General features: G+C 45.3%; 1 protein-coding gene and 1 long non-coding RNA gene across 8 annotated transcripts in view; one reads left to right on the top strand and one right to left on the bottom strand.

The window, feature by feature from the left end:
* Positions 1 to 25,029, top strand: part of LOC117867555 — a 68,484-nt gene extending 43,455 nt beyond the window's left edge. Inside the window, exon 3 of the long non-coding RNA XR_004643438.1 lies at positions 24,899 to 25,029. This is a non-coding gene — a long non-coding RNA (uncharacterized LOC117867555). The remainder of the gene's footprint in view (positions 1 to 24,898) is intronic.
* On the bottom strand, positions 1,681 to 18,350 carry LOC117867547 (transient receptor potential cation channel subfamily V member 2-like). Of its 7 annotated transcripts, none has more exons than XM_034752691.1 (17): positions 17,521 to 18,349; positions 16,951 to 17,146; positions 15,025 to 15,321; positions 14,482 to 14,618; positions 13,764 to 13,916; positions 12,810 to 12,950; positions 11,978 to 12,276; positions 11,369 to 11,545; positions 10,741 to 10,899; positions 10,517 to 10,612; positions 9,916 to 9,986; positions 8,462 to 8,627; positions 6,306 to 6,372; positions 5,911 to 6,218; positions 4,659 to 4,780; positions 3,553 to 3,647; positions 1,681 to 2,671 (listed from the first exon to the last, which is right to left on the bottom strand). In XM_034752691.1, the coding sequence occupies exons 3-17, from the start codon at positions 15,264 to 15,266 to the stop codon at positions 2,580 to 2,582; spliced, it is 2,325 nt and encodes a 774-aa protein (XP_034608582.1). In that variant the 5' UTR covers positions 15,267 to 15,321; positions 16,951 to 17,146; positions 17,521 to 18,349; the 3' UTR covers positions 1,681 to 2,579. The 7 variants fall into 7 exon arrangements, with proteins under 7 accessions (XP_034608582.1, XP_034608583.1, XP_034608584.1 ...); XM_034752692.1 differs by having other exon boundaries at positions 16,951 to 17,120; XM_034752693.1 differs by having other exon boundaries at positions 16,951 to 17,073.
* Positions 25,030 to 27,699: the final 2,670 nt, after the last annotated feature.

The raw sequence follows: 27,699 nt of genomic DNA, 5'->3' as shown, positions 1-27,699 counted from the left end.
CAGGGGCTGAGAGCCCCTTGGCTTGGGTTTCAAAGCCTCCTTCTGCTAGCCACAAACCAGAGAATGGAAAGTACGTGTAGTAAGAGTTGGGGGAGCTCTCTTAGGCTCTACATAAGAATAGCCAATCCTACAGCACTCTGGCCTCCTGAAAGGAGAACTGAAGATGTTTCTCTCCCACTTCAGTTTTTCCTTAATGATTTACTGATTTCTTTTTGCCTCAGAAGATTTCAGGGTGGGAGGTTAGATGATGAAACTTGCTCTGACTCAGAATTAGGATAACTGTAGCTCCTAATAATTTCTTGCTCTGGTCTTCTTCAGAAGGCATTGCAAGCAGATTCCCTTAGAAAAAGAGAGTTCTCCACCCCAGCTTATTGTGGGTTATGCTTTGTTTACCGAGGACATTAATCCTGCTGGTGTGACAGATACACCTTTGGCTTCCTCCAACTAAGAGCTCAACTTGTAAAATGTGAAGAATCAATAAAATAAATGAATGTGTAAAACATTTAAGATTCTGCATGTACCTGCCTTTCCAGCTCCATGGCTCCATGGGGAGACAGGAACTAAGGAAACAGAGCTTTTCCCAGCACCAGGAAATCCTGCTACAGCTTCTTGCCCTTAGTGCTGCCGCTAGCAATGCATACAACTTTCAAGTGATTTGCCACCTTCACCCATAAGAGGCAGCAGACAGGGATGCCCGGGGAAGTGTGATCTAGTAGCTAGAGCAGGGGTCTGAGATTTAGCAGGGAGAGTCAGCTGAGAAGGTGGTAAGAACACCAGACAGTCACATACCACCAGGGTGGGGAGGGAGGGAAAGGAATCAATCCATGACAGTATCACTTCAGCAAAAGGACTGAGGGTCGATTCATCTCTGTATGACAACTTGCCTAGTTTCCTTGTTCCGCCTCCAGGCAGAGATCTGAAACAACAGGTCTTGCTTTGCCGAATCTGCCATAGTGCGTACTCACTTTCCCCAACATTTTAGTATTAAAATGCTTCTTTGAGCACTGCCTCTGGCTGTTCCCTCTGATCAAAGACGCACTGGAAACCAAGATGATGCATTTACAATTTCAAAAGTGGATGTAGGAATTGTCTGGAGGTCACCTTCTGTCACATTTCAGTGCTCAGGAAAATGAGGGTCCGATAGCACTGGTTTGAGCCCGGCCTAGGGCAAGCAGGGGCTGCGCCCAACTCTGCCAACACACTCCAACCCTGACTCGGAGCACATCATCCCCTGTGCTCCTCCACTCCTGGGTCTCCCGCTCCAGGTAGTGCGTACGTGGAGCTCTAGAAACCCGAGACAAACTCTGTCAGTGAAACGCCCCTGGTGCACTTGATACCATATGGAAAGTTTTTCAAGCTGCCACTTTTTTTTATATAGAGGACTAAACCGAGACATTATTTCTCTTCCTGCTTTCCAGCAAAATTTCACAGCATGCTTCTCTCTCTGTCTGAGGTGGTCAACATGTGAAAATCAACATAACCTTAGCAACCATTTGGAGCATGACAGAAGCCCACTAAGACCAAACAGGAAGTTGTTTCAGAAGGGTGAAAATTGCACAGGTTGCATTAGCCCCTGCATCTTCAAGAAGCTCTGATATGCAGTGCTCAGCTGCTCTCGTTTGAAGAAGAGCACATCTGTGGGGAAAGGATGTCATATAAATTTGCATTTCTAAGTCACAGTTTTAATAAGAAACAGCTTTTAGTGCAGCTGCTAGCAAAGCATACAACTTTCAAGTGATTTTGCCACCTTCAATTCAGATATGTCAGTGGTTTTGAGGCTGTCAAAATGACTAAATTTGCCACCGTTGCTGATAGAAGCTGTTGCACTGAGCTTAATGTTTCAGCTTGAATACCTCTTAACATACCTTCCAAAGTGACACACACTGTCTTGCATACAAGCCAACGTCATGCAGTCAGAAACTTTGAACAATGCTTTATGCACCTTTAATTCCAAAGCACGTCCCAGATAGATTGCCTGAAATGCAGTCAAATATGGGACCGAAGATAACAGTGCAGAAGGGAAAATATTTTTGGCCACAAACACTAGGACAAACTTCTGTTCTCATAAAAAGTACATGGTATCTTATCCTGTCAGCACACAGCAGATAGGGCCTGTGCTTGGAAAAGTATCATCCAAAAGATCTACACACACTGCTGCATGGAACTAAATTTTTCTGTCTCACCAGCATGAAGGGCTAAATTGACCCAACTGAAAGTTTAACCCAAGCTTCCAGAGAGAAATTTCAAACCTGAGGCTTAGATTACAAAGCCAGTCCATCCAGGAGATACCCCCCCAATCTCTCTCACACACACACATCCTCTTTTTAAGCATTGTAGGAAGAAAGTATCAGGCAGAAGAAGCTGAACAGAAATGATTTCTTCAAAGGAAATACTTTGTATGCATAAAAGCAACAGACTGAAACAGTCTTTGATGAGACGTGTTAATACTGATTACTTTTCCATCTCAATATTAGTGGCACCACAGAATGAAGAATTCATTGGGATGGGAGCAACAACAGGATCCCGATGCCGAGAACATGCTACAGTCTCTTGGCTTGTCCTCTTCTAGTGGCCTCATCTCAGTCACTGGCTAATGGTTGTAATGGCAACTGCTCCTCCGGTGCTGCTGCGTTTGCTTGCCCCCGTGACATCCTGTCCCGCACTCTCTTCACTGTAACAGGAGACAGAACAATGGTGGCCCTTAGTTAGCAGGGAGATGACAAAGGCAAGGAGGAGGGTATTGAGCCGGTCCTGGGGCTATTGCAGATTTACAGAAAACTAACAAAATTCTATTTGAGGCATTTTTGAAATGCTGTGAACCTCCCCATCCCAGTCCCTCTAGGCCAGCAGCTGGAGACCAACCAAAGATGGAACAGTGAAAGGGTCGGGTTAATCCTGATGGGGCTCCTACACAAGACCTGGCAGATTAAGCAAACAATATATTTTAATTGAAGGAACAAATGTCTGTTTTCAGTGTAGGGCTGCTTAACCATGCACAGTAACGCTGCACCACAGCTTAGGACAGGGGGGCGACTGTATCCACTTGAAAGTGCAGAGGATGTTCAGGCCAGTAGCATGTGATGCTACAAGTTAGAATTTGGCCACAATGCCAAGGTGAACACCCCGACTCTTGCTGAATGTGCCCTGGGACCTTTAGCAACACCCTGGGTCTGGACCTTAGTTTTACATTTCCTATAAAGGGAACACCTGGGTCATTGGTTGAGTCTCGACTTGAAGGCACTTAACTGAATCCTCAACAGCGTTTACTACAGAACATTATTTTTCTTAAGGCGTCCTCCATTCAAGTACTGAACAGACCCAAACCTACTTAGATTGTGCGCGCTGACCAGATCACAAATGAAGGTGCCATGGCTGCAGGACACTTGATAGACAGCAGTTTCACTGGGTGTATTGGGGGTGAGGGCAAACCCACCTGAAATTTCTGGCACACAGAGCCCACCAAAGAGATAACAGGCAAAGTGCACAAAGCATTTGCCCAGCAGGTAGTAGAAAAGGGGCTGACATCTTCTGCTCAGTCCTGGGATGTCTTACCGAGGGATTCTATTTCCAAGTCTCTGGAGTTCCCAGGATCCTCCTTGATGACTCCCAGCTCCTTTTCCCAGTTGGCCCAGTTAATCTCCTCCACTCTGAAGACAGAAAATAGAACGATTTTCCCCATCAGCCAGTAGACAATGAGGCATGGGGACAAAACATTCTGATCATACACCTGCGTACCAAGGCTGCATCTCTGGCATCTCAGTGGCATCCATTCTGATGGATGGTGGTCTCATCAGCACAGCACTAATGACTTGGTGGCAGCAGCAATGGCTGTACCACAAAAGGCTTTGTTGCCAAGGGAGTTCTTATTTAGCTACTAAGCCCTGTGGGGTGTGTTAGTTCTGTATCTTTCTCTGTGTTATGAACGGTGCCGGTGTTTAAATAATAACACCCCAGTGCCTGGAAGGGGGACACACTTAACTAAAGGAGTTTTCCTGCACCAAAAAGTCTCTACGCATGGAGTAACACAATGCAATCCATAAAGTCCTGGTGTCATTATCAGAGCACTCTGGATTTGGCCTCCTCTGTTGAAATGAGGATAAGGGATATTCCAAGTCCCAGTCTCCCACACTTTACATGAACAAAGGGAGTTCTGCCACTTTGTGGGGTTCACTTAGCACGTTGCAGAAGTGTTATCAAGCAGCATTCACACAGCCAGGAAACTGAGGGTGTGTCGATATTAATGCTCTTCCCACAGGTTCAGCTGCTTTCCTTTCAGAATCAAGCTTGCAGGTCAAAGGGACCCATTCCAGGAGAAAGGGGCAGTGGAAGAGAGAATGACAGTCTCGTGGCTGTAACACAAGGCAGTAGAAGTACCAGCACTACATGATGCCTAGATACAAAGGTGATGGGGGAGCATGAGAAATGCACCTACAGATACTCGATTATCTAGGAGTGAGTAGGGTAATGTCTTGATTCCCCTCCACCCCCATCTCTCATATACACACACACACTTTATATATTTATATTTATATATATATATATATATATATATATATACACACACACACACACAAACCAGGCTCCCCCATTCACACATAATGCCAGCATGCAGACACAGAATTCAGAATGTGGGAAGCTGCCTCCACTTTCTATCTTACCTGAAACACCATCTCATATCTTTCTTATCATCAAGGCTCACAGACAAGAAGCAGCCAGATCTCTGCCTCCTTCTTGGGCACCACAGCCAGGACTTCTCTATTTCCAGAATGGCAATGGCTCTCTGAGGATACAAGTCCATGTTAGAGCGGAAATGGTGTAGCCACAACCCAGGTGCTGAGCTAGCCTAAGTTCCGATCAAGTCTTCCCCACCCACCAAGTATCGTGACTTGGAAAGGCACTTTTGTGAATGTTCCTTGGCTCTGTTACTGCTGTCAGGAAATACCCTAAAGTCTCCTAGGCCTGTGGGCTTAAGAAATTACTCTAAACTCTGTAATTTTCTAGATAGAGAAAAAGATAGGACTGGGCTGCCATCAGTATAAAAGGGGATTTTGGACTCTGACAGATCCTGTAGTTCTCTCTAGCTCCCAGACTGATTAAGCACAGCCTGTGCTGTCTACTGTCACCTTACAAGGTCTTCCTTAGTTCAGGCGATGACCAAGCAGCCATGGAAGGAGCTGCTAACCACATTAGAAATTCCTCCAAACCAGGGTAAGCCAACAGAAGGTATAAAACACAGACAAATCTTAACAGAGCCCTACATACGAGAACAGAAACATCTCAAGTAACAAAAGCATGACACCCGCAAAAGGGTTAAACATCTGTCTCATAACATGGTTTTGCTCCCAGGGTATGCTCAACCAATGAAAGTGTTGTGATGCTGTCGGGTTTTAGCCAGTGTTTATTGGCTGAAGGTGCTGTCACTCAATCTGCGAAGAGAGCTTGCTTGCATGGAGCATCTGGAAGACCAGAATCAGCTCTCTCAGGTTGAGGAGTTGGAATAAATCTCCCAGTAAACTCAGCTGTTAATTTCCCTCAACAAGCACCACCTGCGCCGCGTTACTTCCTCTTCCCTCCCAGAGGCAGGGGAAGTGACAAAGCACCACTTAAAATGTACAGTCCCATCCATTAAGGAGGTCACAGTCTTTACAAGTAGATCTGGAAGGCACATATCTCAGCACTTTAGATACTAAGGTGATGGGTACTATAGAAATGTGGAGAGAGAAAGATCTCATTACACTTTTACTACTTTAAATAAAACCTTAGAGCTCAGCAAAAACGTCATATCTTATATCCCAGTGCATGCACAGCGGGAGAGAATTTGTTGTAAATGGCTCCCACAGGCCCACATTTAGCGCATAATATGTTATAAGGCCTATATTGGAGACCAGGTGAGCGGTGCAACAGACTTACCTGCAGCTTCCAGATACTCTTGCTGTAACCAGAGACATTGGTGACAGTCTCGCTCATGAGGGCGATCAGCATGTTGAGCAGGAGGATATAGGTCAGGATCACAAACAGCAGCAGCAGCAGCATGACGAAGTATTTGAATTTCACATGCTCCTGGAACTCCAGGTCCCCCATGCCAATGGTGAACTTGAAGAGCTCCAAGGAAGTGCTCAGCAGCCCACTGTACACAACATGGCCTTTATCGCCGTCCTCTGGGGTAACAGATGTGTTCTGGGAAGCCGAAGGGGCATCCCCTGTGAGGGTGACCAGAGCTGTAACAAAAGCAGAACAATGAATCTTTCTTGGCAAGTCTCCTCCTGGCAGGTCTGCCTGTAACACGGTGCTGAGTCAATCCTCACCTGCCGCAAAGCCAAAGAGGAAGATCACGTAAACCATGAGGAAGCGTAGCAGGTCCCTCAGGATAGTCTGCGGACAGAGCAAAAGGCAGTGTTATTAATCACCAATAACCTCACATGATGTTTATACAGCACAAAATCACCAGGACAACAGGAAACTAGCACACCTATCAAATAATGATATTTGGCTCTAAATCAGTTCTGGCAACATTAACTCATTAATCCCCACAGTCCCTCACAAGGGAGGCAGGTCAGGAAGTATTATTATTACTCCCATTCAATAGATGAGGATGTGATACAGAGGCCCACTGGTGGTTCACTGCTCTGAGTCACTAACACCTATCAGGCCTGACAAACTCGGTACACCTAACTCATTGCTATCATCATATTTATCTATAAAGAATGTTGTGAGGGACCAAAGGAAAGCTTACACCATACTGGTCGTCATAAGCATTGAGAGATGCAAGTATGGGTGTTATTTTAAAAGTTGTATGTATAGACAGAAAATATTTTTAGAATCTGTGTTCCAGGCAGGGTTGATAAGCATCTTTCAGCAGACAAAGCGACCTAGAACGGCCTATCCACCCTGTCTCTAATGTAAATTAAGCATTTTGAAACCAACTCACAGGAAGCGCTATTTGCATATGAAGACAACAGTTTGACCGGAGGGGAGGGGGGAGAGTGAAACCAATAGGGGAGAGCACACAGGACTCTGAGCACCAGGGGTTTTCCTGCCTCTAGAAATAACAACAAACTTTCACTTAGGAACATCCTTGGAGGAAGGGGGTGGTTCATAACAACCTGGATCCTGAATTGAATGAAGATCAGCAAGCTCTGCATAAGATCTTTGAGGGCAGAAATGTTTTGCGATACAGGAGAGTAGCCTGTCAAGGTTATGATTAGACTCTTAGATGCATGTTATGCTTCTGATTTATTATAACCATCTCTGTTTCCATAATTCTTGCTCACTTGAATCTGTGATTCTCTGTTCTTTGTAAATACACTTTTTCTTTTTATTATAAAATAATCTCAGGACTGTGATATTAAGTAAAGAGTGCATCCACGGCTGAACCAAGCAAGCTGGGGGATACGTGGTCTCTCTGGAGGCAGTGGTCTTAGTAATTACTGTGAATGTCCAGTGAAAGGGGCTGGACACCACAGGGAGACTCTTCTGAGGCGTTCGGGGACTGTTATCTGCAATGCAGAGTAAAGGCTGGCAGAGTTCTGGGCAGATTGTTTGGGTGTCTAATAGACTGGGGTGTCAGGGAGCTGGCACCCAGTTTAGCAGCAGCAAGTTTTTCTCCCCCTGAGGCAGGGGGTAACAAGATGACTCTCAGGCCTGAGTGCCCCGAGAAAGCATCACAGAGGAAGTGCAGATATAAAAGGCTGAGAGACTTGCTCAAGGTCACACAGCAATTGGGTAGCAGTATTAAGCTCAGAACTCAGGAGTTCCTGGCTCTCAACCCTAAGTTCTTTCCTTCAGACCCTGCTGTTTTCAAAGGTTGAATAAGACATACAGTAGAACCTCAGAGTTACGAACACCTCGGGAATGGAACTGTTCATACCCCTGAAATGTTTGTAACTGAACAAAACGTTATGGTGGTTCTTTCAAACGTTTACAACTGAACATTGACTTAATACAGCTTTGAAACTTTACTATGCAGAAGAAAAATGCTGCTTTTAACCATCTTAATTTAAATGAAACAAGCACAGAAACAGTTTCCTTACCTCATCTCTGACATGCTTCTCCAACCCTGAGCACCACACTCAAATCTGCTCATATGCCTCAATCCAGACTTTCCAATGCTAGGAAACATCTCCTGAACAGACTGCCGCTCTGTTTGGTGGTGTGTTTTGGTTTGGGGGGATTTTTTGTGTGACCGGCTACTGTGGGGGACCAGGATGAGTCCCAACAAACTCCTTTTTTCTTGTGACTTGAGCCAGTATTTGAAAGCCTGCTGCAAACTGAGCCAGTGGGCTGCCTCATGCAGCATTCCACCTCCCCCGAGAGAATACATTTACTCAAACTCAGGGTCCACAGCCTACGTATTCGCTCCTTGCATGTTTCTGATGGTCCTGACAGAAGAACAGTAACTGCAGCATTTGGACAATGCCTCATGTCCCTGAGCATCTCTTACAGGCTGTTTCTCCATACTGACCTTCTGTATCATGACACAATAGATCCCAGTCCACTGGAAGCCCCGAGTGTAGTACAGCATGTTCACCCATCCCAGCAGTAAGGAGAATACCATCGTCGACACATAGTCTTCTGAACCCACAATATACAGCACAGCTGAAAGCAGCAGCGAGAATGCCTGGAGCAAGCTGGGGGAAGGGGAGGAAACCATCATAGTCACACAGTGAGCTGTAAGTCTCAATGCCAAATCCTTTTTGTGTCACACTGGGCACAGCCAGCTGCATCTTTCAGGGTTACCCAATGGGGTATAAAGTGGCAGCTAATCAGACCCTGTAGTTATAGGTGAGTTAGTATCTAAATCCATCTGCAACCTACTTTCTGCACAAATAAATTGCAGATTCATTAGACGTTAGCGAAGTTCACATTATGGAAAATCTCAGAGATACTGGGCCTGACTCTCATCTCTTTTCCACCAGATACATTCACATACACCAGGCCTGATTTCAGTGGAGTTACACACGTGTAACTGGTATAAAAACTGAGAGAATCAGACCCATCACATATAGAAATACACACACACACAAATTATAAAGTCTCTTGCCTTTAACAAAAACACCTTGCTCTCATATAGTGCTCTTCAACCATTGACCTCAATGTGCGTTACAAATGGAGGTCAGTGTATTATCCCCATTTTACAGACTAGGAAACTGAGGCACGGGAAGATTAAATGACACGCCCAAGGCCATGACTTCAATGGGAGCCACTGGTGGAGCCAGAAATGGACCCCAAGTCTCCTGAGTCCCAGTCCAGTGCTTTGTCCACTAGGCCCCCTGGCCAAATCCCAGTCACTAAATGAGCAATTCCACATATAAAAAACGGTTACTCACCTTTCTGTAACTGTTGTTCTTCGAGATGTGTTGCTCATATCTATTCCATTCCCCCCCATTGTCCCCTCTGTCGGAGTAGCCGGCAAGAAGGAACTGAAGGGGGGTTGGGCCGGCAGGGTCATATATAAAGCACCATATCAGCGCCACTCCAGGGAGCTCCACAGCCGGCCCGATGGGTAGCTGCTAGGGGAAAAGTTTCCGACATCCATGCACGCGGCGTGCACACCTAACTGGAATTGATATGAGCAAGCACTCGAGGAAGAAGTTCATGTTATCATCATCTGTATTACAGTAGCACCTAGATGCCCCAACCAAGGGTCAAGGCTCTATTGCACCAGGCAGGGTTCAATTGAACAAAAGAGAAAGACAGTCCCTGACCCAGAGAGCTCACAATCTAGAATTATGACAAGAGGCAACTGGTGGAAGAAACCAGCAAAGAGTTGGTTGGAAAGATGACATAACAGCAGAACAAGCACGCTGTGTGAGAGAATGGGTCATTTCTGCTCACCACCCGCCTAGCTACCTCGTGCCAGTTCAGCTGCCTCTTAACAGAGGTTTAATTTCACATTAACTTTCATTTCCCACGTACAGAAAGACCTCAATGCAGCCATCAGAGAACACATTCTTCAGGTTCCGCCATCTCCTCAAAAAGTACAGAATCTATCAGAAAAGAGAGAAATCAACAGGGACATTCGTTAACGCAGCAAGACACATCTGAGTCCAGTCTCTGCTGGGATAATCTACTGCATAGTGAATGGTTTCTTCAGAGCCTTTTTATTTATATCATTTGCTCCAATGATAGAAAAATTCAGACCATCCCTCTTCAGTGATGGAAAAGGGCTCCTGGTAACAAAGAGCCAATAAAGAAATAGTAACTGAGCCACAGATCTTGTATGTGTCTTTTTAATACAGTGTATCCAATAATTAATGTATATTTACTATTGTATAACACAAAACCCCTCTTGTGATCTTTTACATTGTGCCCATCTTACTAATCCTCCCTTTCTGTCATCCTTTGCTTGCTATATCCTGCTTGTATTGCAAGCACCTGATGGCAAGAACCTCTCCTTCCGTTTATCTGTGCAGCTTCGTGCACATTTATGATATTATGGAAATAAATAAGAGTGGTGTACCAATGCCATGGGGATGGCTGTTTTATTTCAGAGCAGACAGGTTAGAGATCTTTGTACCTGAGCAATTATGAGATAAAAGCCTCCCAGGAAAACAATGATCTGTCCAGTGAGCTGCAAGAAGCCGACAGCTGTGAACTCTGCTCGAAATGGAGACTGCAAGATAAAAACAAGAATATGAAGACAGCAGCGGGAGCTGTAGCCACCCAAAGCCCTTTAAACCCCTTAAACCACAGCCCCAGCATTCAAGCTCACTCCACCCCATCCAAGTAAACCAGCCCTACCTGTAACTGCAGGGGACGATGGTAAGCAAGGACCGTGAAGATGGCCATGAATATAAAATAACAGAAAAAACTTAAGTAAAATCTCCTGGCAGCGAACGAGTCCCATTTGTGCTGAAGCAGTTTGTTCAGCGGCTCCAAAACCACCATCTTGTATCGATTCTAGGGTGAGAGGAAGAAAAAATAACACATCGTCAGAGATCCAGAATCACCATAAAGCCTTCTTGATCCAATGTTGGAATTCAGTGGCCAGAAGCCCTCCATGTCTATTTCATCAGACCTCTCAGAATGAAAGGACCCTGGCATCCTATTGGACTTGGATACTGCCTGCGTCCTGTAGCCCTGTATTTGGAGAGATCCAGGCTAAGTCACTGCTCCACGTCAGGGAACAGAATATAAATGTCTCAAACTCCTTCCTTATTGCAGATTAGCAACAAATCTGAAGGGGTTTAATAATGTTAACCATATATGTAAAGTCCTCATCATTAACAATGAACAAATTCAAACATTTTATTTCCCTAAAATAAAACAATCTGAAATGCCAAATTAATCTACATGATTTACGGCAACACTATAAAACACTGGACAAAGCCATTCTGTATTTGATTTTAAATAAGTTCTCAGGACTCACTGGTGTGTCACTGCTCTCAGCAAGGATCTCCAGCACAGAGTTTTTCTCATAACTATCTACAGAGGACAAGTCATAGAGAGATACATGGACGGGTCCATAGGTCCATTCAGTGAACTTGCGAGACAGGTGCCGGTACTCTGGATCCTTGATCTCTCTTTGGAGAATGTGTCTGAAGATCTGAAGGGAAAGTTTATGTGTATTATACTAATTATACATTAGGATGTAAAATGAAATTCCCAGCGTACCCGAGTTGTCTTCAAACCTGTAACCCTGCTTCCTGCAAACACTTTGCAGATATGTTCTTGGTCATATATACGATCCGGCCAAGAACTTGAGGCAAACTAAGCACAACTTCTACAAGCTCTGTAAAAGGAGTAACAACTCTCAACCCAGCCCAGGAGCTCCCAGCTGTGATCACATCAGCACAGCTCCTAACGCGAGGGTCTGGAAGAGGGTTTCTTCATGACTCCTGCAGTGGCACTGCTGGAGAGTCTCATGTGCAGTAACGTAGGATGCACGTACATCAGACCCAGCCTCTAGGCAGGGGACTCACTCCACTGTCCTCACTATTTCTAGCCATGCCCAGAGAATCACTCTCGTGGCGTTTACCTCTACTTTGCCCTTCTTGGCAGCCAGTTTCAGTGGCGTTAATCCAGCCTGGTTCACTATCTCTTCGAGCTTCTCTGCTGGGTTAATCTTCGTGCCTGCCTTTAAGATCTCATCATACATCTTGCACACTAACTCAGTATTCTGCTTGGTGTCATCTGCAATCACCACCAGGGCATGGAGAACTGTGTTGCCCAGGGAATCCTGTTCCTGGAGCCTGGCTTTCTGGTAGGGGTTATCAAGGAGGTATTTTATCACATCAAACTGGTTGGTGCAGGCAGCCAAGGAGAGGGGAAGTTCACCTGGAAAGATGGAGGCAGGGTTTGGGGGGGGGGGGGGGGAAAAAGTAGTTTTAGGAAGAACATTTATTTATCTTAGTCTGCAGAGTCTTGTCACTGTAACAGTGGTGGGCTTTTTCTTGCTGAATCTCTGTATTCAGGCTTGGATGTTTTGTAGTTAATTGGTACGGAAAAACAGCCCCTCACTACTTCTGGGAGCAGCTGGACCACTTTGCCAGACTCAGATTTTGGCTGCACCCAGTCCCTCCATCTATTTTTGGGCTTAGTCCACACATGTGGGGGGTCTGAAGCAGTCCCATGTCCCTAGACAGGGACAAGTGCACACAACTGAACAGCAGGAGGCAAGCACCGACTGGTTCAGAGGAGAGCTCAGTCTGGTGAAGATGTTTAGCTACCCCAGTAGGATGGGACACCTGTGGTTATGGGATGGAGGAGATTACACCAAATGCATGAAGTGGCAAACCCAGGATGAGACAGTGTCTCCACATACTGCAGAGTTCCCAGATATCAAGCCGGAGTCTGCAATGCTGGCTTACCAAAATAAAAACACACTCCTCCTTTCTTCTTCCTGAAAAATTCACCATGGGCTCTGGCGTGGACGTCGGCTCCATTCTCTACCAGCAGTTTCACTAAATCTAGGTGCCTCTTCTCTATGGCAATGTGGAGTGCAGTCTGGCCTAAGGAAACAGGCATTACAGTCAGAGCTTGTTGTAATGGTGCCAGGGACAGATGGAGCAGGAAAGGCCTTTCCAGAAAACCCCACCAATGTATCAAATCACCCACAGCAATACTGTCAATATGGTGAAATAATCATGGACTCCCAGACATACTGTGTGCAGGGAACTGGTGGCAAATGCTGACTTTGCAACAGCGACTGTTGGAAATGCAATTTGAACACTGAGCACATGAGCTGTCAGACACAAACTCCCCCAAGACTATGAGGAGCTGAATGGTGTAAAATCTCTTAGAGCTACAATAAGATCTCAGATCTGACCATGAAGCAGTAATAATGATCTAGAAAGATAGAGGTAATATACATTCACACAGGGGTATGTTCCTTTGGAATATTTGCTATTAAAAGGATAAATCCACTTGGCAGAACTCATTCATTTCTTAAATGTAACTTGTTTTCACTGAACAATACTACGTAATCTTTTTCCTTCTCCAAAGCACTTTACAAACCTTAACAGAACCTCACCATAATCCTCGGTAAATAAACCAGTATTACCCCCATTTCTCAGATGAGAGAACTGAGGCACAGAGAAGTTAAGTGAATTGCTCAAGGGCAGAGAAGTAGGTATCAGAGACAGAATTAGAACTCAGAAATGCCCAGCTCCCTTTTCTGTGTTCAGGCCATCGGTATACCCAATCCACAAACAAAGAACTCCAGCATACTATCAATTATGCATCCATCCAATTCCCGTTATTTTCCATAGCTGCTGCTGATTATTGACCTCAAAGTCAGACACACAGTCCTGGAGAACCCTTACCTGCATAGTAACTATTGGTGCATGCAGCATTGACAAGTGGCCTTGGATTCTCAGTCTTCTGGTCTATTTCTAGCAACCGTGGGATAGTGGGATTTGTCCCATCTTTTAAATTCAGCAGGGCTTTCATTAAGCAGGTCTTACCCGTCTCAGCATCTGGTAGAGAGAGAGAGAGAGAGCATGGAGAGGGGCATAACTGTGCTTTGTACATGACTGCACCATCAGTTTCATCTTGCCCAGAACTTAACTGTCAATGTAGCATTAAATACATTAATTAAAAATCCCTTTCTCACAGTATTTCCAGCCTGCATTAGACGCAAAGAGCTTAGAAAAACCATACTGCTTAGCACTTTACATTCACAGATCTCAAAGTGCTTTGCATATAGGTGGGTAAAAGCATCACTATCTTCATTTCACAGATGGGGAAAGTCAGACATGGGAAAAGGAAGCGATTTGCCTGACATAAGGCCAGTGGCGGAACTGGGAGCAGCATTCAGACCCCTGTGCTCTAGCCCTAGACCACACTTGTTTGTGGCTGCAAGAGGTTCAGAGTCCAAACTTTTGATTTGGTGGAAGGGCATATTGTGGGCAGGGGGAGCTGTGAGCCTAGAGACTTTTGGTTTGGTGCTTATTCAAAGTGAGCAACAAACCCTTTGAGCTATGCGGGCCACTATCAAGGTATGTCTGTGTTAAATCACCAGAGTACTGAGCCTGTATCTACCTGTATATCTTGAATCGGAGAGAAATTTAGAAGTCCTGCTCAAGTAATCAAGCAAACCATCCAGCTCCTCCAGGTTACCCCTCGAGACAGCACCAAAGAGCCGATCTCTATCAAAGCGATTTGAGTCCTTTTGGCTACTGGAGAAATGTGAAGAGTTAACCATGTTTTAGACACGCCACAAGAGATTATGTATCAATCTCCCGTGATGGGGGAGCTGCTATGGTTTCGCTGTAAGAAGAGCGATGGGCACGGCGGTTTGGCAGAAGAAAGAATTAAACTCTTTCAAGTCAAAGAACAAAAAGAGAGCTAACTCCCTCAACCCCTTTTTTTGTTTGTTTGTATTAGCCTCAGCACCTTCTGGTTCCAGACAGAGGTGCCCTCTCTGAGGGTGGGGGAAAGGGGTAGTATGTACCCCTCTCCATCTGCGTACCACCCCCTCAGGAAGAATGCATTTTCAGTCTCTTGCAAAGTTTCTGGCACCAGCTTGAATTTGGGAAGCCTTGAATGGAAGGCTTCCCAAGGGCAAATCCCACAATTACTTACTTGCTGGAAAGTCCTGGTCGATAATTCAAGTTAATCTTGATTTTTGGTTCAAAGTCACTGCTCTCTTTCTTGTAAGGAGTCTCCAGGGGTGGTTTTTCCTTCCCTCCTTTGGCCCCTTTATTTTCTCCCTGTTTACCAGCTGCAGAACTACCTTCCTGGATGCTGTCATCCGTTTCTATCAAACCGATCAGCCTGTTCTGCGACAGGCCTGGCTTCGTGTACGTAGGCTTTGAGGTATCCATGTCTGGTAGGACGATGCTTCAGATCATCAAAGTTGCTCCCAGTAAAAGTAGAGATCTGCAAAAGAGTGAAAGAATTCATTCGATATTGCAGCTGAATTAGACCTCTCACTTGCAGTCCACCCTTGTCCACCCTGCTCCTTCCTTCTCTCACAAAACAACAGAGCTCCCCATAGGACTGACCTAGAGGTTCCCAAACCATCGTCCAGGGATCCCTACCATCTGCACAGTGAAACGTCGTTATTTACTTGTTGAACACCTAGAGTTTACTCAGTGCTGTGTAGACGGAGAAGGCAGCACAGTTATTGCCCCAAAGACTTTTACCATTCAAGGGCCTGTACCTGAAACTGTATCTATGGGTGGGTCCCTTCAAAGACCTGCTGACTTCAGTGGGACTCTGCCCGGGTCTATGAGCTTGCCTGCACCCATCAGATTGGAGGATCAAGGCCTTAAATAGTCTTTGGGGCAGAGAAATAACCAAAGAAAAGTTGTAAAAGCAGCTTAGAGAGAACAGACCAGCAGGGTGTGCTTGGCAGTGTGTCCCATTTGGAGATAATCTCACCTGCTATTGACGGATGGGGTCCTTAGATAAAATGTACTGCACGGAATCCATTATGACTCAGCAATAAGGGAAGGGGAGGAATATCAACATTTAGGACATGGACACCATTGCTCTTGTCTTAATGTACGCAGTACAGGCTAACTACCAAGTGGCCTCATGAGATAAGATTATTAACAACAGACCTTCATTGGAAGAGAGCGTTAGGTTTGCTCAAATTCTTTGTTTGGAAGTAGGAAAGGGGGATATATTTGCAGGGTAAACTCATGCCTCACACACAGTATGTTCCTTGTGGACTGCTGCATCACATACTGGGGCATGAGTGTGCATGGCCTAACATCTCCTCAAAGCTGTGGCGTGCTCCAGCCACTGCTATCCACAAGCGCATGGGCTCTGACCTTTCTGATCAACAACCTGAGCACATGCACATACCGTGTACAGCTACTATTCCGGTAAATATTGCTCTCCTGGCCTGAGCACAGTGCAGCCTCATCACTCCCAGCCAGGGAGAATGAAGCAAGATCTGCTGTACAGCCATTACAGTACCAGGCCAGCCCACCAGTCTAATATTTCCAGAATTCTTTTTCCATCATTTTGAGCCCTCTCTTTACAAATATCTGGTTAGATCTCAGACCCTCCTGTGCAAGCTCCCGCTGAACACACTGAGCCGCTAGAGGAGGAAATGACTGAGAGGAGCCTAAGAGGAGGCCAGGAAACGCCCATGACCAATTCGAGCTAAACAACATCCTTATCAACTGTGCCTTCTGCACATGCGCTGTCTGAAAGAGTTAACAGGTCCTCCGGAATATCATGCTGCAGGGTTGGAAAGTCAGGCTCCCTATTCTATGTCAGGGCAGCATCACAGGAACGCAGTATAAGCACTGTGCAGAGAGGCTTATTTAGATCTAGGCAGTGTATGTTTACAAAGCAATTTTCATGCAGTTCACAGCAAGAGAAATGCAAAGGCACATGCAAAGAAAGTCTATATTCACCATTTTATTTTAAGTTGTAATAAGGCTTCAGTCATGCAGCTTAGGCCCCATTCTATTGCCAAGCACCCCTATGCACACACAAACATACGCCCCACAGTCCCTACACACCCTTCATGCCCTCCCCACCAACACTTACTGTGGCAGCCACAAAGCCTTCAGAGAGCTAAGTGTTCATTACTCATACCACACCCAGGTTGCGTTTTTGTGGCTTCTTGTTCCTGAATTCTCTCTCAGCTGCAGTTTCCATCCCTTCTCGGTGCTTTAAAGATATACAGTCCTATTTACTCAGAAGGCATTTCAGGTTTTCTTTAAAAACAAAAGCAAAATGTGTCCTAAAAAAAAAAAAAAAAAAAAGACCTTACAAGAAATACACTCCGTTTCTGGCTCCCTAGAGAATCTAGAGGGCATTCTTTGGTCCCCAACTGAGCGTTCCCCTGTCTATTCAAGCAGCTGCTAGTCAACTACCAAGCCACTCTGCATTGCACAGCACAAAGCAAGACCTGCAGTCAAATGAAAAGCACAGCACACATTCTGAGCAGGAGCTCCACCCAAGAAATGCTGCTGCCCTGATAGACGGGTCCCAGATGAGCTTACAGAGGCTGACCGCCCCTCAGTGCAAAGGCAAATGCCAGTGATCACTAGCGAGAGTGCAAAAGTTAAATGAAGATTTGAAAAAGCTCTTACGCAGAGGTAAGATTCATCTTACACTGCAAAAGAAACGGTGCTCCTTTTCGCACTCGCTACTGCATGCGGAGGGTGAGAAAGAGCATCCCTTGGTGGAGATCCTGGCTGGTGCCTATGAGGAATCCAGGCTGCTTGTAGGGAGTAGTTATTGATTCTGCACTGGCTAGCCACTCCGTGAATAACAGAAGAGCGGCAAAGCGCTTGAGCAGGAAGTGACTAGATGGATTTTGAAGTAAGAAAGAAATCCATATTAGAGAGCCAATGAGGGCAGTTATACTGGCAATGTCTGGCTCACTCGGTACATTGCAAGTTGTATTCTTAACCTCTGGTTACCCATGCAGAGGGGTAGAGTTTTGAGGCTGTCAACCAACCACAGGAGGCTCAGGTCTGACGAGAGATGTGTAAATTTTTATCTCCGCTCTTTCTGTAACCAGTGGTTTTCCTCACGAGTATGTCACAAGGCTCAGGGATCAGCCCCAAGATGAGCGAAGTTGTCACGGAAACATCTACCACCAGCCCACTTCCTAGGAAAGCCAGTTTTTCCGCACATAGCTTCACATGCCCCAGCTGCGGCAAGGCTCAGATCAGAATGAAATAAGAACCAGCTTAACCACAATGTTAACAAGAAAGACCCACAGTATCAGCTGCACAACACGAGCCCAAGGGATAGCACAAAGGCGTCCCAGTTCTAAAGAGCTGGGCTCTGTTGCTCCAGTTTTCAGCAGCACCGTTCAATGCCCCATTGCTCCCTGGAGATGCAGCACTGGACAAGACCCCTTGCAGATAGCCAGAGACCCCAACTCAATCATTATTTATTGTTGATAGCTAATGCTGTAATTCTGATCTGATCTACATGCTCCTTCTTGATGGAAGACTAACTTGGTTGCATCATGATGGAGAGCAAAGTGCTGGGACAACCCCTAGTTCCCACTCCAAAAATATGATGTACAGGGAACCCAGCTGTCAAGCCAGGGCAGTTACACTGCGCGGCAGTTACACTGTGGGTGAACCCAGGACTGGAACAGTTGGAGGTGCTGCAAAGCAGCAGCAATGAGGCGAGTTGGCAAAACTTAGAGAAGAGATTCCTAAAAACAAAATTAATGCACAGGTAAAGGATTTCATACTGATCATTCATTTTCAGCTTCCTTCCTCTAATGCAGATGGGGAATTTTGTTCCATTCCTCTCTCCAACATGGTCTGCATTGACTCATCGCAGCCAGACCTGAAGCGAAAATGCTGAGCTGCATATCCGAGATTAGGGTGGTAGATCCTGACTGTCGTCTTTTCTTTGTGGGCCATATCTTGCCCAGTCTGTGGGATAGTGGGGTCCTACTATGAGACGGGAAATTCCATCAGTTGACAACTTATTACGGGAACTTTTGGTGCAAGAATTGCCAGTGCAACTGAATATGTGGTACACATAGCCTGATCAGTCCAGCAGTAAGTTCCCAACAATGGTATACTTCACATTCACCAGTCGCAGAGCACTTCCTTCAGCCAACGCCCTGTGGTCTCTTCAGTTCTTTCTCCTCCTCCCCCAGCAGAGTCAAAGCCTCTGGAGTTAGTGTAACCTCCATTCTTTTCAGCAGTGTCAGTGCAAGATGACATTCAGAGCACTCCCCAACCACATCAGCACACCGCTTAGCTGGGCCTACAACACTCTCGAGGCCCAATATCTCGAGTGGTCCCTATTCTGCATTGCCATGCAAGATACTGAGCCCAGAGCTCAGATTCTGCTCTCTCATTACCGAACACTGCCAGAGGCCCAATGAAGTCGAGAGTAGTTCTCAGCTGGAAGGACTGCAGGCACGAGACAGCATAGGGGCGACTTGGCTATCCCCCAGGGAAACATTCCAAGTTAGTATCTAGCTAGAATCTGCCTTTCACCGAAATCCTGTTAGAAGCCATACTGCCATCCACCTGCTCAATGGTTCTGAATTAAATCACAAGCCAGTTTCTCAGATGCCTGTGTTAATCCCTGGGGAGAAATAGAGCTGGTTCTATAATGATGTAAAGCTATTTCTGCTTTCCTTTCCTTGTTAGTAGCTTTGACTGTGCCACAGATTCCAGAAAATGACAGAAATCAGGCCCAGGCAGAGAAATGCAAACAGGGCTCAGTTCTCCTCTCTCTTTCACACCAACTTTACACTGGTTTAACTCCACTGGCTTTAGTAACACTTCTGATTTACACTGGTGTAAAAGTCCATAGAATCAGGACCAGAATTTGAACTAGACCAGGTCCTTGTGGGTTCTTTTCCCAGGGCTACATATGAAATACCCTCCCATCCCTATACTTTGTCATGCCAAGGAATGGAACGAGTCCACAGAATTGCATTGCAAGATTTCTTTATATGAATCTGGCTTTAACATCATACACAACAGGAGAGAGAGAGCACACAGGTATACTGGGAGAGGAATCTCTGCCATATGTGAAGTATACCATTGTTGGAAACTTACAGCAAAATACACAATGCCTCAAAGAAGCTGAGGAAGGACGTGGAAAATAGGAACTTTTGGCACAGGAATTATGAAGAACAGAATTTAAACACTGAATATCACAATAGCAAATACTTCTCTTCAATCACTGCAACGCTACACACAACCATAGACAACATCAGGGTATGTGTACATATAGTTCACAGAGTGGGAAAGTGAGGCAGAAAGGTTACATGACTTGCCCAAGTTTATTCAAGAGTTGTATCAACCAGGCAAGGTATTAACAAACTTCAACAGAACTTTATTTACAGTGGAAATCTCTTTCCAAGCTGTAGCTGCACACTCTGTAACTCTCCCAGCCTCCTCAATTCTGGGGAATATAATTTCACAGGCTGGACTAAAACCTGATCCAGATCATATCCTAGCAATTTCAAATGCTCCTCCTCCAACAGATTTGTAAATCTTACGTTCCTTCTTGGGTCTTACCTCCTGGTATGCAAAATTCATTCCCAATTATGCTTCTGTCATTGAACCGTTATGAGAATTACTACGGAGAAGTTCAACCTTAGTGTGGACAACGGATGCACAAGCTAGTTTCGAAAGGGTGAAAGACTTGATTGTACATAGTCCAGTACTTGCACGATTCAGTCCCGCATTGCCCACAATTGTAACTACTGATGCTTCTGATTATGGACTTGGGGCTGTCCTCACACAACTTCATGAGGACAACACAGAGAGGACTGTTGCATTTGCTTCAAGGACACTAAGTAATGCTGAGAGAAAATATTCTACAGTTGAAAAAGAAGCACTTGCTTGTGTCTGGGCTACTGAAAAATGGAGAACTTACCTGTGGGGCCACACGTTCAAGTTGCACACAGACCACAGCCCTTTGACGACGTTGCTCACCACAAAAGGACTGGGAAGAGCAGGATATCGTACTGCTAGATGATCTGCAAGACTACTCTCTTTCAATTATGAACTGGAATATAAGCCTGACACGAAAATGTGGTAGCTGATTGCCTTTCTCGCCTGCCTTTGCCTTCACCAGATGGTCCACCGGAGGATGAGGATGTAGTGGTTGCGCTTATTACAAGCACTCTTACTGCAGTTACAAGAGAACAATTTCAAGCTGCTTGTTCAGCATGTCCAATTCAACAAAAATTATGGGAATTTCTGACAAAGAGATGGCCCAGTAACCCTAAAAACATTGACCCAGTTTTGCTGCCTTATTTTAGAGTTCGGGATGAACTTTCTTTGCTCGATGGCTGTGTGCTATGAGGTACACACCGGCTACTTGTGCCAGAAGGATTACAATCAAAACTCATACACCTGGCACACAATACTCATCAAGGAATTGTCAGAACCAAACAACGACTACGGGATCTGTATTGGTGGCCAGGGATGGACTCTCAAACTGAAGCACTCATAAAATCCTGTGTCACTTGCCAAATGCATGATAAGACAGCAGTGACATGTACCCCTCCATTACAGCCTGTTCCTCTTCCTGAATCTGCATGGGAAAAAGTGGCGATTGACATTGTAGGACCCTTTGATACTGCTGCAATTGACTGTCGTTATCCCACCCTCATCACCAAAATGTTGTATTAACCAGGCAAGGTATTAACAAACTTCAACAGAACTTTATTTACAGTGGAAATCTCTTAAAAAGCTGTAGCTGCACACTCTGTAACTCTCCCAGCCTCCTCAACTCCTCCCCCCTCCTTCCTGTTTCCTGTCCTTTCAGATTCCCAGCAGCCAGTGCTCCCAGTTCTAATAACAACATGCAGCATCTAAACACCACAAGAAGTCAGTGTCAGAGCCAAGAATAGAACCCAGGAGTCCTGACTCCCAGTGCTTTGGCTCCTGTCACAAGACTTGTCTGAGGGGAACTGATTTCTGGCCAACAAACTTATTTCACTAGTGAACAATTTCACACTTGAACTTGAGTCAATGGAGGGGACAGTTTTCCATTACTCCATTAAAAAGGGTGGGGATGTAAACAACAGACTGATAGATGATAAAGCCAGAAGGGATCATTGTGATCATCTAGTCCGACCTCCTGTATCACATGAGCCATAGAACTTCCTGGAATTAATTCCTGTTTGAACTAGAGCACAACTTTTAGTTCTTTTACATGAACAGTTGTTAAAGGAATTTAACAGACTATAAAGATTTCATGCCACTGTCCCTCTGCCCCCAGGGGAATCATTTCACAAGGTCATAGTTATGACCAAGACACCACATGAATATCCCCCACCCTCACTTTGCAAGTCTGAATGCTTCCATGTGACCAGCTGGCAGTTACACCACATTACTTGTCTCTGCTCTCCCAGACTCTAAAGATTGTGGGAAAAGGAAGCTCATGAAAGAATTATTTTTATTTATTTATACTGTACTCAGTGCTCTGAGAGAGCAGAACCAAAGTGCACGTGCCAGGCAGGACCATTTCTTCTGCCTTGTATATGGTACTTTGCAGCTTGAAACAACATCACATAAATAATTAAGGAAGTTATGATAGAAGATAAACCTCACATCTACCATGGCTTAAGAGGGACAAGGAGAAGGGTTTTCAGATTCAGTGGTGCGCACTGATTCCTGTTATATTCCAGAGCCACAGTATCAACTAGAACTATTTTAAATAGTTAACAGGAGCCGGTCTGGGCTTCCTGCTCATTTCAGTTTGTCTTGTATAGTCCAGAATGAGCAGCAGAAGAGGCCCATCACCAACAGGCTGCTGTATAACCCAGTATCTATATTAATTATTTGCAGTTAGAGGGGCAGGGGAGTCACCCACTGAATGGGGGCAGAGATGCAGCGTGGTGCCCTGAAGTATGCAGCAAGCATGTTATGTGGTTGCTTCACCCCCAAAGGCAATATGCCCTGAACTTGCCAGCTCTTGAGAATCACTATCGGGAAATGACTGTCTCAAGCTGCATTCTGATTGGCCTGTGGGCACACCGGATGGTGTCATACCATGCACCAGCTCCCGGTAAAACGTAGCTGGGACCTTGCCCCGAAAAGCAAAATTCTTATGCCTGTCATTGTTGGGGAGAAAGAGTTAACGGGAGGCAAAGATAATAGAAGCAGCCTGAAGAGAGGAAAAAAGGAGCCATTAAACTGCTCACATTCTCCAAAGTGCCAAGCGGCCCTCTCAGAAGCAAGTTCTGGTCCTGCTGCCATTTTCATTTGGGGGAAAAAATCAGACTGTTCAGTATTTCATTTCATGGAAGGAAATTAGTTGAAAGTGGCTGTTGTGCCAAAAGCGGCTACTGAAAGGACAGCCAAGCCTCTGGATGACAGAGGAGGGCTTTTTTCTCAAACAAAACTATAATTCAAACCAGAACTATCTGCACAGCGGAAGGATACATCGCACAGGCCACATCACACCCATACATTGATTATTTACAGAGTTTTCGTTTTTAAATGATTTTTAATATTAATGGATCTCGTAGCATAAACCACACCCGAGTGTGCAGTAATGGGCAACTGATGCAAGTCTTGGACAGCTGTCCTTTGACCTCACCCTACATAGAGAACCTAAAGGTGCATCAGTAGCTGACTAATGCAAATACTCCCGGTCATTGCTTATTGCTCCAGTGAAGAACAGGAGATTTCAGTTTCAGGTTTCAAAGGGGTTATTCATATAAACCAAAGCAAGTTCACACAAAAAAGAGCCCTTTAACAGGATCCTTTTAACATCATAACACTCAGTGGAGAATAAATAAAATTAAAACTGGTTAAGAGATCAAATTAATTTAATTTATGCTGTAAAGCAAAGGGTGAAATCAACCAGCTCTTAACTGATGTCAGTCAACTGATAACTAGAAGGTTGTGGTTTCTGGAGGGAGGAGGAAGAGGGGATGGGCGGGGGGGGGTGAATAGATTTTCCTTGTGGCTAGTGCTACAGCCAGACTAGAGACAGCCTTGGTAAAGTCTGCTGTAGCAACAGGCCCTAGCAACGGCGGGACTCCTCTGCTGAGACAGCCCGAAGCAATGGCAGGTGGCTCAGGAACTCTGACATGGCTACAGAAAGCCCGAAATCACATTGAGAACTCACAGGTATGGTAGAATGAGGCACGAAAAGTCAGGACAGATCCTGAGGGGCCAAGAAGGGGTTTAAAGTTTGGACTTTCTTGATCTTGGGCCAGAGAGCTGTGACCAAATGCTGGAATTTACATTTCCTGAGTCCATGGCCCTGGGAGGAGGGATTGTCTTGCAGTTAATATCAAGGGGTTTTGGGGATGTGGGGCTGAGCCTCCTGCACCGTGGGCTAAAATAACGGACTGTATACAATAGTTTTGCGCCATTGGGTCTGAATTGCAACAGTCAGTTATAGGTTTCTGCTAACGCCAGAGGCAATTTGATGTGAGCAAGCTTCAGAAACATAGAGCAACCAGCACAAAAGCCAGAAAGCCCCCCTGCTAGAGAAACAAGCAAGACAATTGCCTGTAAAAATACCCAGTGATGTGACTACTGCAAAGGTCGGATTCACAGAGGGACATTTTGCAGCTGTACTTACTAAGAAGGCAGCAGCTGTCCTGATGGAGGGCTCTCTAATCTGCATGACCTCTGTGACCCCATGTGCTGTGCCTACAGCATCTGGGCTATCTGTAACCCTGCTGTGCCTGTCTGTAACAAAATCATCTACAACACTTCAGTCCCCTGGAGGCCCAAGGATAAAGCCTCTGCACTGCCACTTTCTAGGTCTTGTACACACTGTTACAGTGACAACACCCTGCCAGAGATGGCGGTTGACAGGAATACTGTAAATCTCAGGGGGATTATTGTTAGGCTTGAAGGAATGCCTGCCAGAAGGGAGTTTGTGGAGGCCCCCCCCAAGGCACACATGCACCTCTGTATCCCTCTTCCTGACCCATGGAGAGCGTGGCTGTCTTCACACATTTGAGATGAACATCTAGGCCCAAGGGAGGCTGGCCTAACAGAATCCCCTCTATGCCGGGCAGGAATGGCGAGACTTCACGGCGCGGTTATGTGATGCTGCCCAGCAGCAGATGACGGAGAGCCACGTCCATTTCTTCACCGACCTCTCTGCGGCAGAGAAGGCTTTCGTCCTACGGCGAGCTGTCAAGGCCATCCAAGGAGGTAACAGGTTGGGAAGAGAAGAATATCCAGTCTCCCTCTTCCTTCAACTTCTAGGTTACCATCTGGTTGTTTCATTTTTTTCCTTTCATCAAAGTACTTTATTTCGTTGTGCAGATCAATAAGGTGCCCATTAACCTTTGGCTTCTTTCCTAGTACCTGTATGGGCATTTATACCATGCCTATCACTGTTGTATCTGAATACATGGAGTTTAGCTGTGTAGTAATCGTGGAAAGATGTACACTTCTACTGCGTTGGCACGACGGCTTCTGCTAGTATTTTACTTGCTGTGTAACACAAATGCTGCACTGCAAGAGAAAATGCCAAAAGGCTTGAGCACTGCTACAACAATATCTGGTGACTGTATTTTGTTACAATAGTTAAATGTTAGCCATACACTCATAGCTAAATCACTGAGTTACACAGCCCTATTTATTTTCTGGTTGTCTTACCATTATCCTGATAAACACTGAAGAAACCTTCTGACTGTTTCAGGAGACCCATATAATGCCCTGATGTCTCAAGTTAGCACTTGCCTAGAGGAGCAGCTGTATATTCAAGTTGCTCATGAACTGCAAGATGGTGATCGTCTGAAAAACAAGTCAGCCCTGGTTCTGAGTCACATCAAGAATGGAGTGGTACATTTACTTATCTTTTTCTAAGAGGGTTATTTGATTTGCATGAAAATTCAAAATAAAGGACTAATGTGACCTGCAACTGTTCCAAACTGATCGTTTCACAGTCTAAAGACAAACAAGTTTCCTTTGTAGTCCTTCATCTATATTGCTCCAATGGCATGAAATCTGCCAAGAATCCACCTTGTGATTTTGTCCTCAAGGTTGTAGACCAAAACTGCCGCTCTGGGACCCAAGTGGCTCAGGGCTCTCTATTTCTATTTGCAATCTAAGATGTGTTCAACGTCATCACTGCAGAGGTCCCAGTTCAGTCCCTCTTGACTTACACTTTAGAATCTCCATCATTCTGCTCAGGAAAGACCAATACCTTCTCTCCCAACTCCAAACGCTGGTATGTGCCACCCTGTCCTTTCCTTAGCACTTGGCAAAGTTCCATTCTGATCTTGGACCTTCTCTCCACCCTCACTCACCTAGGTGCACAGGTCACCTCCCAAACAAGTCCATCTGAAGGGACTATGAGGTAAATCAGTGTTTCCTGTTCACTGAAACTCTGATTATCTCTTATCTATCCACAGCAGAAGTGCTGCCGGCAACCTAGCCAGTTCTAAACTATCAATGCCCCATGACCCACTCCACAGCACAAAATGAACCAGAATAAATCCACTCATCCTTTCCCTGCCAAATCTTAAGGAGATGGAGCAATGCACAGACCTATAAACCAACAGTCCTGCCTAGTGCCTGCATGTCATTAATCAAATTGCACACCAGCCTGACAGCTGCTGTATACAACTAACTTAGGCAGGAATGGGCAAACCAGACAGACAGCAGGCAGGATGGAAAAATCTGAATCAGGCTGATTTCCCATCGGCAGTCCTTATTCTTATGCTTGAAATGAGTTCACTTTCCTCCTGCTGTAACACTCTTGATTTTGAAAACTGTACATAGTTCAGTGGTTATAAATGGCTAAGTGACTTGCCCAAGGCAGTACAGCAAATCTGTAGCAGAGCTGGGAATAAAACCCAGATGTCTGATTCCCTGTCCTTTGCTTTAGCTATAAAATATAGCTGACACCAGGCGATCTGAAACCCTAGATTTAATTATCCTCCTTATTCTAAGTGATTTTACAGATAAGGAAACTCATCTTCCCACTAGGCCTTCCACCTGCAACAGATACTAGGCCTGCTTCTATATACCTCATGTCTGAAAACTCCCTTTGAGTGGTTTCACTGGATTCCATGACTATAGCAGGGGTCCATATCATATAGAGGGGACACTTTGTTCTTATACTGAAAGGCTTTAATTTAGAACTTAGCTGCTATCAATTGTGCATTATTTTTCAGATGCATTTGCTGGAGGAAAGGCCAGCTCTGAAGGGGAAATTACAAGCTTTTTTCAACCAGTCCCTCCCTGCAGACTTGAGAAGGCTCACCTGGAGGCTCTACCTGTCTAATACCAAAGGTATTTATTTATTTCAATGGTTCCTTCTTTTGTTATAAAATATTTGACCATCCTAACTTCTGGGCACGTTCACAAATCAATCTATCCTATCTACGCCATTCACGTGTGGTACGACATATAGGGATTAATATCTATCCACAACACAAAAGACAGGGTACCTGGAGACTGCTGTTCACAGTCTGAACAAATAAATAAATGGAGATATACCTATCTCATAGAACTGGAAGGGACTCCGAGAAGTCACAGAATCCAGCCTCCTGCCTTCATTAGCAGGACCAAGTACTGATTTTGCCCCAGATCCCTAAATGGCCCCCTCAAGGATTGAATTCACAACCCTGGGTTTAGCAGGCCAATGCTCAAGCCACTGAGCTATCCCTGCCCATTAACATTTTACAATGACAAGTGTAAACAGCTCCACGTGGCTAGTCATAAAAATCCAGTGGTTTTATTTTGTTGTTCCTTTAAATGACACACTGGAAGGGGCTTCTGGGAGGCCCTTGCTAAAATTCTGCCACCAAATTGAAGAGAGGGTTAGGGCGATCTCCCTCCCTTATTTATTCCTGGGGCTCAT

This window comes from Trachemys scripta, chromosome 18 (genome assembly GCF_013100865.1).
Source record: "Trachemys scripta elegans isolate TJP31775 chromosome 18, CAS_Tse_1.0, whole genome shotgun sequence".
In the NCBI taxonomy this organism is placed as follows: Eukaryota; Metazoa; Chordata; order Testudines; family Emydidae; genus Trachemys; species Trachemys scripta.
The sequence above is the reverse complement of the archived record's forward strand: the minus strand, read 5'-3'. Positions and strand labels throughout refer to the sequence as shown.

Coding starts and splice junctions, on each gene's coding strand:
- LOC117867547 (XM_034752695.1), bottom strand. CDS start 15,266: ATGGATACCTCAAAGCCTACGTACACGAAGCCAGGCCTGTCGCAGAAC. Junction 14,619..15,024: donor CGACCAGGACTTTCCAGCAA/GTAAGTAATTGT, acceptor ACATTTCTCCAG/TAGCCAAAAGGACTCAAATC. Junction 10,613..10,740: donor ATCGTCCCCTGCAGTTACAG/GTAGGGCTGGTT, acceptor TTTATCTTGCAG/TCTCCATTTCGAGCAGAGTT.